General features: G+C 36.6%; 1 protein-coding gene across 2 annotated transcripts in view; it reads right to left on the bottom strand.

Annotated features, from left to right (window-relative positions):
- Positions 1 to 131: 131 nt before the first annotated feature.
- Positions 132 to 10,954, bottom strand: part of SRP54 (signal recognition particle 54) — a 79,343-nt gene continuing 68,520 nt past the window's right edge. Inside the window, exons 3-5 of one of the 2 annotated variants that reach the window (XM_001914952.6) lie at positions 5,166 to 5,232; positions 3,984 to 4,081; positions 132 to 2,183 (exon numbers count right to left, since the gene is read on the bottom strand). In XM_001914952.6, coding sequence (XP_001914987.4) covers positions 1,977 to 2,183; positions 3,984 to 4,081; positions 5,166 to 5,232 — 372 coding nt within the window. In that variant the 3' untranslated portion in view covers positions 132 to 1,976. The remainder of the gene's footprint in view (positions 2,184 to 3,983; positions 4,082 to 5,165; positions 5,233 to 10,954) is intronic. The other variant, XM_070242071.1, reaches the window with a different exon arrangement.

The raw sequence follows: 10,954 nt of genomic DNA, 5'->3' as shown, positions 1-10,954 counted from the left end.
TTTTTAGGAGACGAAAGATTAGAAGAGGGTAGAATATCATGAACTATGATGCAGAGGGAACAGTAATTATTAAAAGGGTTGAAAAGGAAGAAAAAGGGAAAGAGGCTTAAAAATAAGACAAAACCATTTAATGCATTTATGGGAAGTTTTATAGTTTGCATAAATAAAAATTATAAAAATTTAAGGCACAGTAAATAACTATATGAACATTACAAACTGGCCACTGTTGGACAAGTAGACAAAGTAAAATTCAAGAAACGTAAAACCTTCATAAGTCATTACCCTCCTTCTACTACAATCACAAAAGTTACTAAGTAAACTCTTAGATCTCGTGCTTCCAGGGGAAAAGACTCAGATCACCTTTAGATATGCATGCCTTCACAGATAATCAAATATCTGAGTTGGAGGTACTATCTCAAACGAAGTTAAAACGTCAGGTTAGCATGCTTTGAGCTATCGATCAACTATAATTTATGGTGACGTTAATTACATAATCTGAAGATTAATCCTTTAAGCACTAAATTTTGTAGAGTTTATACCCATGACTAATGCCCATCACATGCCATGAACCACCATACCATGAATCCATGTAACTGAAGATTCCTAATGAAGAAATTATCTTTCCTAATCCTTCAAATTTCAGCTGAAGAACTTAGTGGCCAGATGTTCATATTCATTGATAATAGATTTCCATTAACAGGCCCACTGTACCTATATTGTAAGTTTCTTTGAAGCCTTATTTTATATAAATATATTTGAGATTGAAAGGTTAATGCTGTTTAGAAGGCTATTAACAACCAAACCACCATTAATCTCTAAAAGCTAAAAGTTTGTGAATATGCTTTTAAGAGCAGCCTATCTGAAATACTCCATACATTTTTCCTTACCCACATTTAGTACAAATCAAAGTCATACAGATATAAGATTCTGAATACGTATTTAGGAATATTTTCAAAGTTAGTTACATATTATACTTTTGTAAGGTTTGCTAATAGCACAGTGGGTAGAGAGATGGTCAACCTGGGTCAAGTAAACTGTCCCCTTCACTGTTGTTACTTTGAAGTGGGCAATGACAGGTAACTTCATTATGCTGCCACTGCACCTTGTACAATATTTAACAGTGAGCCCTGGAAGGTTAAGTCTTCACTGTCCCCCAGCCCCACTCCCATCCCCGCAACTGCTTGGGCCATAGGAGGAATTCAGGGCTGAGGGAGTGACAACCAGGATGCCATGTGGATAATCACTAGGTATTACCACTTGAATATAAATATATTAATAAATTCATTCCATAACTAGGGTTTTTAACATTATGTTCAAAGCTAGTTATTTAATTTGAATAACTACTGAAAAAGAATCTCAGATTAACCTGCATTAAAAAATGGAAACCCATCTTAATATTTGGTGTTTTTATAAACTCAATCACTTTTCCATAAAACAAAGTTATTCTCAAGGAAAGAAAGTTCAATGTGCTTTTATCTTGCTCCTTTTATTACACACTCAAGTGAACCATCCTTAGTATGAAATTAATGGGTAGCTATATAAATGTAAGACATAATATGAGAAAATCTAGGGGAAAAAAATCCTCATTTTAATCAGAGACTAGGAATATCAGCTCTAATCAGCCTTAATCAGCAACTTACCTATTTTTTTCCCTCACAAACAGAAATAAAAGACAAGATTGATAATTTAACTCCTTAATTGGTGGTTAGGGCTCTAGAATGTCCTTAACTTTTTTAAAAGATCATTTTAAAACCAAAGCACTAATTTGACACACAGTAAAAGAATAGTACAAATATCCACATTTCAGATATGGCTCTTGCTACACAGAGCCTAAGAATGAAGAAACACGTTTCCCTTTCCAGATAACTTAATAATTTAAAATATAAATAACTGCATTAAGTCCCACTGAATAGAGAGTGTGAAAAACCCTGGTAGGAAAGCCACCTTAGATTTTGAAGGTTGACAGTCATTTCCTTCTACGGTGGGACAGAGACTGGATTTTCTTTGCTTTCCTTAATTACTTCACAATCTCCCTCCATTTCAAAATTGAGATTCACAAATGAACTGGATACTACTGTTTCTGGTTGCTCTGTCTGAACAATGGAATCAGCCTGCAGCTTATTCTGTTGGTATTGTCTTTCTGCTTCTTCAGACATCCTGTTTTCTTCTTCTTCTTCTTCTTCCTAAAAAGAGGATATATCAAGAATAGTTGAAAAGTGTCCAAAAGGAAGAGTATTTGTTCCCTTTCAGCTGCTTGTGTTTTTTCCTAATCAAAACATTAGTGCTCCTGAAACTTATATAATGTTACAAACCAATATGACCTCAATTTAAAAAACAAAACACATTAAGTGTCACGTCCAATTCAGTTTGGTCTAATTAAGACAAGACATACTTCCCTTTCTTCTGTTCCCAAATTGAAATGAAAACTATTGTATGACATTTTACGGAAAGAAGTTATTTTTAAAACATAGTACAGCACTGCTTAGCTTAAATGAGACCTGAATTAACTTTGAAAAGGGGCTATATCTTTTCAGATTAAGTCTTATCTAAATAAAAAATCAGCTAATACTGCATAACTTCAGTTACAGGGTATCAGCCTATTCAGTGGAATAGGGTGATGTATTCACTAAATGCTATAGCACGCTCGGGTTCCCATAAGCACCTAGTATACAGATAAGGCAGGCCCTGCCCTCAAGGAAATTTATAATCTAGGAGGGAAGTTAAGACATGTAAAAACAGTATCAAGACAGAAAGGAATGAGCACTACAGAGATTTAGAAAAAGTAAATAACTTCTAGTTCCAGACCTACTACATTCATGGAGGAGGTAGCATTTGTATTGGACCCTGCACTATGACTAGTTGTTACAGGGTGAGCAACCTGTCAGGAAGATTAATCTAGAGCTTCCTTGAGAGTGAACGAGAAAGAGACCATTTAGGAGACTATTACAATAGTCCAGATGAGATAACATGGCTCTAAACAAAGCCAGTAGTGTTAAAAACACTCATCCATCCATAAAACATTTTTGAGGCCACATAACAAATATAAAGTTAGTTGACCTTTCCAGATTCATCTCCAGCCACTCCCCCGTTGTACTCTATGCTCCAGTGACAATAAAGCCCTATTTTTTGCCATTTCCCCAAACAAACGTATCTTCAGGCATTTACCTGAATTGCCTTCCTCATTTGCTTGAAGGAGAATAATAAAAGATTCTAATATTTATTTCATGCTCCCTCAAATTCACTAGGTGCTGTTCTGAGCATTTTACATACTAACTCATTTAACCCTTAGAGCAACTGTGAGCATGGCTTCTCTGCTGCAATTATCCTCATTATAAAGATGAGGGAGCTGAGGCTTACAGAGGTTAAGTACCTTCCCTCCCTGAGGTTACAGAGTGGGAAGTGGCAGAACCAGAATTTGAATTCTGATCCTTTGGTTCTTGATCCCATGCTCTTAAGAACTCAAGCTTTTTCACTCTTCAAGGCTAAACTCGTCACCTCACCCTAAGACCTCACAACATCTGCAGACAGAATCGCCTCACGTCTTTGTGCCTGAACAACTGGCCCTTACACGTTTCTAGTACATGTCATTTTCTGTGCATCAAACCCACTCCCCTTCTCCTACACCCTGTCTATGTGTCATAAATACAGAGACTAGGTCTCGTTTCCTCATCTTAAAATTGGAATAATCATCTAAAGACAGCTGTGTAAAGGTTAAATAAGTTAATATATACAAGGCACCTTACATTGCACCTAGCACAATGAAATCTAGCTGGGTTTTGCACTTAGAGCCTAGGGAAATGTCAGTATTAAAAAACTCTAAAATGCATACTGATTTGATAAAGAAATTAATGGCTGTATAATGAAATGCCTGGTATAAAGGGAGCCACCTTTTAGGCAGCTAGAGGATAGATGTGTTCGTTACGTAACCCGTCAGGTCCACAGCAAACCAAACTGAATCAGGAAAATGTAAAAAGGAGACACACCTCCTTCTTCATCCGGTAATACTCATCAATGGCATACTGGTATTTTGGGGTGCTGATGCCCAAAACAGATGCAATCTTCTCTCCAAGAAAGTCACACACTAAAGATACAAAAGTTAAATGGCTTACACAATTCCATAAACATTTCTTGAGCACTTTCTATGTGCAAGGCACTGCAGAAATACAAAAGTTACAGTCCCTGCCCTCAGAGAGATTATGAACATTCAGTACATCTCCTCTTTATATCCTCCTTGATTTCCCCAAGAAGGACTGTGGCTCCTTGTGCGCTCCCAATAGCACTCTTCTCACACTTCTTATTGTAACATATCTCCAGGTGTTAGAATTATCGGTTACATGTCTATTTCTTCAAAAAAAATATACACTCTTAGAGGGTTGGGATACCATTGGGCTGGAGGAGAGGAATGGCTTGTACTACAACATTTACTAAGTGCCTGCCACGTGCCAGGCACTGTGAAAGGTTAGACTCAGCTTGAAGAACTTGCCCAAGTTGACAAAGCAAACCCAAAATCAAATCCAGATCTGAATATAAAGCTCATGTTCTTTTCATTACACCAGACTGTCCAGGATATATTGAGTGCTCAGTAAATGTTTGGTGAGTGAATTTACTATTCAAAATTAGATCCAATAAAAAGAAAGTGATAGAAGCTATGAGAGAGTTAAAATTGTAAGCAGAGGAAAACTTTATGATTTAGAAACTATAAAGTTATTATGATTAAGTCCTAAGTTGATAACTCATTTCCTTCAAATAGGACTTAGTTATATCTCAATTTAAGAAATGAAATATTAATGAAACAAAACATAAATGAATTCTAACTACAGGCTTTAGCATAAGCAGTCAAACAGAATGAGAACAAGATTAGTAGGGAACCAAATGACAAAATAGCAAAATAGTTGCTAATAAAAAGAGCTCAAGAACATGAAAATCATATCTAAATTAATATAGCCATTTGTCATTCCTTTTTTTTAAAAAAACACAACCAGAAGCTGGAGAATGTTTTAAGTAAAGTACAGTTAGATTAATATCTCCAAAGCTAGCTAGCTGCTGAGAGTGGCTAACTCTCTATTTTTCCTCCTTCCTTTTTGAGACACGCCCCCCCTTGGCAAAGCTCCTGTTCTTGGAGCACATTATAGTAGTTATACAGTATTCAAACAGAAAAGTAATACCTGAGAGGGTTGATGTGGCCGCACGAAGCATGTAAAACCATAAGTAGGGGCCCCAGTTAAGTTTTGTCTGCAACAAAAAGTCAGGTTAGCAACATTCACACCTAAACTTGTTCTATAAATTTAGGCCAGAATGAAGTAGTCAAATACGTGGAGGCATAGAATATGCTATAGAAAGTACTACAAACGAACTACAATCCAATAAAAAAAGTTAAAAGCTTTATAGATGGAATTCCACAAAGACATTTTACATTCACCCATATAACTACGACCACCTTCAGCCATGGAATAACAAAAAAAAGTAGCAGCCACTGAAATGGGGTTGGTAAATCACGGTCTCGATTTATGAGTTGATAATCCAGAGCCTGCCTTTCTCCTGTTTTGCTGCTTTTTTGTCTTCAACGTTCATAAGGACATCAGTGAGAGTGTGCAGTCAACAGAAAGGGATCTTAACAGATCACATGGTACAACACACTTATGGTATAGTGGGGAAATTAAGGTTCAGAAAAATTAAGCAGGATGGGGGCCGGCCTGGTGGCGTAGTGGTTAAGTTCACATGCTCCACTTCAGTGGCCTGGGGTTCCAGGTTCAGATCCCAGGTGCAGACCTAGCACTGCTTGTCAAGCCATGCTGTGATGGCATCCCAAATAAATTAGAGGAAGATTGGCACAGATGTTAGCTCAGCAACAATCTTCCTCAAGGAAAAAGAGGAAGCCTGGCAACAGATGTTAGCTCAGGGACACTCTTCCTCACCGAAAAAAAAAAAGAATTAAGCAGGATAAGTATAGGCATATCAAATGAACTCTTAATGGTGGGAAAATAAGTAACCAATAAGCAGCAAGATGAGTTTTTTGTTTCTTTAAGAATTAAAAAGGGATTAGACCATATAATGTAAGACAAGCTCAGCGTATATTTGGTTGGCCAGCACCACTGGCGGAACGCAGTCCACAGTGCCCACCTCCATAGTTAATCTCGCTGTTGTAATTCCATAGAATACTTCTGTGAAGCTTGCCACATAGATTACAGTTTGCCTCTGTGGATGAAATCAGTACGACAAACACGCTTCTTTGTACCAATATTTTTATCAAAAGAAAACACAGGACAGAGCCTGCAATCAAGCAAATACATTAATAAATGTTTTAATATTGGTTCTGGGGAGGGGAGAAAAAGATAAACTTGTCCATAATCTTCTTAGCTGATACATATTAATGATAACAAGGGCATTAAAAAAGCAAATACAAGGCTATCTGTAAGACAGAAAACAAGTCTTTCTTCTCTATTGGTGAAATGGGAGTATCTTCCTTTTCTGTTATCTGAAGCCGATGAGGTTGTCAATTTTATTGTTATTTTCTTTTCTTCCTGGTTGAGAGGGAAAATTTTTTACCTGGGGGTTTTCAAACTCATTTTGAGTGGTCACTGTCTGTCTAAGCAACTTCTTTTTATTCAAATTAATTTTAAAAATAAAGTTGTATATTTTAAATATTAAAAAAAAAAGAATATAAGACTGGGCAGATGGGCTAAAGCAGAGAGGAGGAGACATATAACACAGCCTTACCATGAAAAGTACGTGTGCCAATTTCTGTGATCGTGTCCTGAAAAGACACACAAACAAGCTCACTCCTTAGTCTCTGTTTACACAAGGATGAATGTCCAATGAACAAATACATGCAACTAAGAAAATGCTGTGTATTCTCCCTCATCAGATCTGCTATATATCTTCTATATTTAGAGCAGGAGGCATCTCTTATAAGGGTACTTTAGGGCTCTGTTTAATATGCCCTAACCTCAGTGTTTACCTCATGATTTTTACAGCAAACGGGACAGTGCAGAAATACAGGGAATGGAACCAATTTCTATAACACATGGTAAATGTTAGGGCCAAGAAACTACTTAGGAAAGAACTGAGCATGCTTTTGGAGGAGAACATGTATTTCTCAATGGACCAATTCTCCCAGGGTTGTCTCTAGAGAGAAGAATTGCTAACATCCAGGCTGTGACAACTAAAAAGTCACACCTGCTCCGGGGCTGAGGCACTGGATAAGGATTCCTGAAGAACATCTGTCACTATCACACATAATAATACAGACTGAATTTATAGGGCCCTTTGTTAGACACTGACCTTACCAAATCAAAAGGACAGGTGGCTCAAGAGCCTACATGGAACCCTCCAGTAATAGGAGAATTGAGACAAGATCTTGGGTCCTGAAAACTTCCAGTTTATGGTGCAAACTCAAGTTGATTCATTTTTTTTCTCCAAAAATTTAAGTATCATTTCTTCCTGAATAATTAAGTATCTACCTCTTCCTTAATAGGGAACTATTAAGACCTGCTTTTTTTTTGGAAGATTAGCCCTGAGCTAACATCTGCCACCAATCCTCCTCTTTTTGCTGAGGAAGGCTGGCCCTGAACTAACATCCATGCCCATCTTCCTCCACTTTATATGTGGGATGCCTACCACAGCATGGCTTGCCAAGCGGTGCCATGTCTGCACCCGGGATCTGAACTGGTGAACCCCAGGCTGCCGAAGCGGAACATGCAAACTTAACTGCTGCGCCACCGGGCTGGCCCCAAGACCTGCTATCTTTTATTTTCATTTTCAAACAACTTATTTTTAGATTATAAAAGTAGTGCTTATTTATTGTACAACACTTAAAAAACGGAGAAAATTATAAAGAAAATTTGTCACTCAGTTTTCCACCACTCACAGATACTTATTAACATCTTAGTGTATTTCCTTAAGTATGTACATCCTTTACAACATTGTTGTACTTTCTCTATCCTGTTGTTTCTGCCATTTACTATATTGAAATATTAAGCATATTTCCCAAATGCTTAAATTCCTAAAGGTAGGATAAAGAGGCCAAAAATATAATCATTTGGAAAGCTCTTCCTTCACACTGCAAAACTTCACACCAAAATTTACCAACAAATATCCAGCAACAATGTATGAAATTGTCCATTTTCTTGTATCCTCACACACTATACTATCCTTTTCCTTTTTTAAAATTTGACATCCGAAAAACTAGTCCAGATAATTTTGAGTTCGGACTATATTACAGAAGGCATCAGTCCTTTTATATAGGTAACAATTATGTGCATAATCAAAATTTTAAAATATATATACTTAGATACAAGCATATACACAATTTTAAAATATATATACTTAGATACACGCATATACACAATTTTAAAATATATATACTTAGATACACGCATATACACAATTTTAAAATATATATACTTAGATACACGCATATACACATATTTGAGGAACCCTAATTGAAACTAAATCAATGGTTAAAGGAATTATAGGAAACACATTTACTCTTAAAGCACATCTAAGCTATAATCCAAGGGAAATAATTACTATAAGATTGTAAAAAGATCTAAGTCTCCATTTCTTATTTTCTTTCAAGTATCATATGCCTCAAGTATTATTCTTAAAACTTTATTTTAAATATCAGGGTTTTTTTTTTAATTGGGTCTGTTTTACAAATCTAATATGCAAATATAGGACAATATCTTTTCAAAATTCCTTTGTTCTATCAGATTTATGATGCATTAGAAGCAAATAGAAAATGGAAAGTGATCTTCACATTAAGTGAAGCCAGGTCTGTCTACAGTTATTAACACCTGTTAAAATGGCTATTATAAAAAAAAACACAAAAGATAGCAAGTTGGCAAGGATGTAAAGAAATTGGAACACTTGTACACTGTTGGTAGGAATGTAAAATGAAGCAGCTGTTATAGAAAACAGTATGGAGTTTCCTCAAAAAATTAAAACTAGAAATATCATATGATCCAGCCAACCCACTTCTGGCCATTTATCCAAAAGAATTGAAATCAGTATCTCAAGAAGGTATTTCCACTCCCACGTTCACTGCACCATTATTCACAATAGCAAAGATGTGGAAACAACCTAAATGTCCATTGACAAATGAATGGATAAAGAAAATGCAGCATGTACGTACAATGAAATATCATTCAGCCTCTAAAAAACGGGGAATCCTGCCATATGTAACAACATGGATGAACCTTGAAGACATTATGCTAAGTTAAATAAGCCAGTCACAGAAGGATAAATACTGCATATTCTACTTATATGAAGTATCTAAAATTATCCAACACATAGAAGCAGAGAGTAAAATGGTGGTTGCCAGGGGCTGGGGGGAGGGGGGAAATGGGGAGTTGTTATTCAATGGGTATGAAGTTTCAGCTAGGTAAGATGATTAAGTTCTAGAAGTCTGCTGTACCACAGTGTGCCTATGGTTAATAATACTGTACTGTACACTTAAAAATTTAAGAGGGTAGGGGCTGGCCCCGTGGCCGAGTGGTTAAGTTCGCGCGCTCCGCTGCAGGCGGCCCAGTGTTTCGTTGGTTCGAATCCTGGGCGCGGACATGGCACTGCTCATCAGACCACGCTGAGGCAGCGTCCCACATGCCACAACTAGAAGGACCCACAACGAAGAATATACAACTATGTACCAGGGGGCTTTGGGGAGAAAAAGGAAAAAATAAAAAAATAAAAAATCTTAAAAAAATTTAAGAGGGTAGCTCTTAAGTGTTCTTATCACAATTGTTTTTTTAAAAAAAAGATGGATATTGTGAAAGAAGTTTAAGAAGGGAAAAGAGATTTTATAGGTATGTTTCTTGAAATCCAATGTGTAATTAAATTCTGTCTGTTGAAGACAAAAAAAACAAGTTAAATATTCAGGTGGCAGCTTTCTTTTTTTTAATTTTTTTTTTTGAGGAAGATTAGCCCTGAGCTAACATCTGGTAATCCTCCTCTTTTTGCTGAGGAAGACTGGCCCTGAGCTAACGTCCATGCCCATCTTCCTCCACTTTATATGCAGGACACCTGCCACAGCATGGCTTGCCAAGCAGTGCCATGTCCGCACCCAGGATCCGAACCAGTGAACCCCGGGCTGCCAACGCGGAACATGCACACTTAACCGCTACACCACCGGGCCGGCCCTAGGTGGCAGCTTTCTAATGGCATTTAAGATGTGCTTATTTTGCCTGAAAAAGCCATGCAGGTGGGAGTCTTGGTCGACTGTAAACTTTAAAAATCCTTTTTGAAATGGACATGACAAAGGAAGTTAATTCTGGCCAAAAAAAAAGATTTGGTGGACAAATTCCCTAAGTAGCTGAATTAAACTATAGTGTTTTTAAACTATTAATGTTAAAATTTCCCTCCAAAAAATACTTGTTATTTGGGGGGCTGGGGAACTATTTGCAAGTTTGTTTTATGACCAGAAGTCTATATTAAACTACTGCATTAAACAAAAAATAGGGACAGACTAACATGAACATGTGCATGCAAAAAAATAAGCCAAATGAAGACATCTGCAGTCCAGGCAGCAATGAAAAATGTCAAAAAAATGAATTGTATCTCATTTAGAAAAGGATTTAAGTAATTGCTATTGTTTTGTCTTGCTTAACTTAGTCAACAGGGATAGTCCTATTTGCTCATTATAAATTCTTCATGAATTGTACTAGATTTTTTTGTGAAAATTTTATTTAGAAGTAAAATGTTAGCTCTCAGCTTCAGGCTGAGTTTATAAGTTTCCTACTAGCGGTATATTACATATGTATAATATATTACATTATGTTATATTATATTAATATATAATAGCTCCTATTTTCCTGAAAATCTCTGAACTCTAGAAGATATGAACTACTACCAAGGAAAATATAACTTTAAAACTTCAGAATGGCTATTTCAGGAACACAGTCATCAAACTAATTTCCTAAACTCTAAAATAAATCTTGAGGGGCTGGCCCCACGGCTG

This window comes from Equus caballus, chromosome 1 (assembly GCF_041296265.1).
Source record: "Equus caballus isolate H_3958 breed thoroughbred chromosome 1, TB-T2T, whole genome shotgun sequence".
In the NCBI taxonomy this organism is placed as follows: Eukaryota; Metazoa; Chordata; class Mammalia; order Perissodactyla; family Equidae; genus Equus; species Equus caballus.
This window is presented reverse-complemented; position numbering and strand designations above follow the sequence as displayed.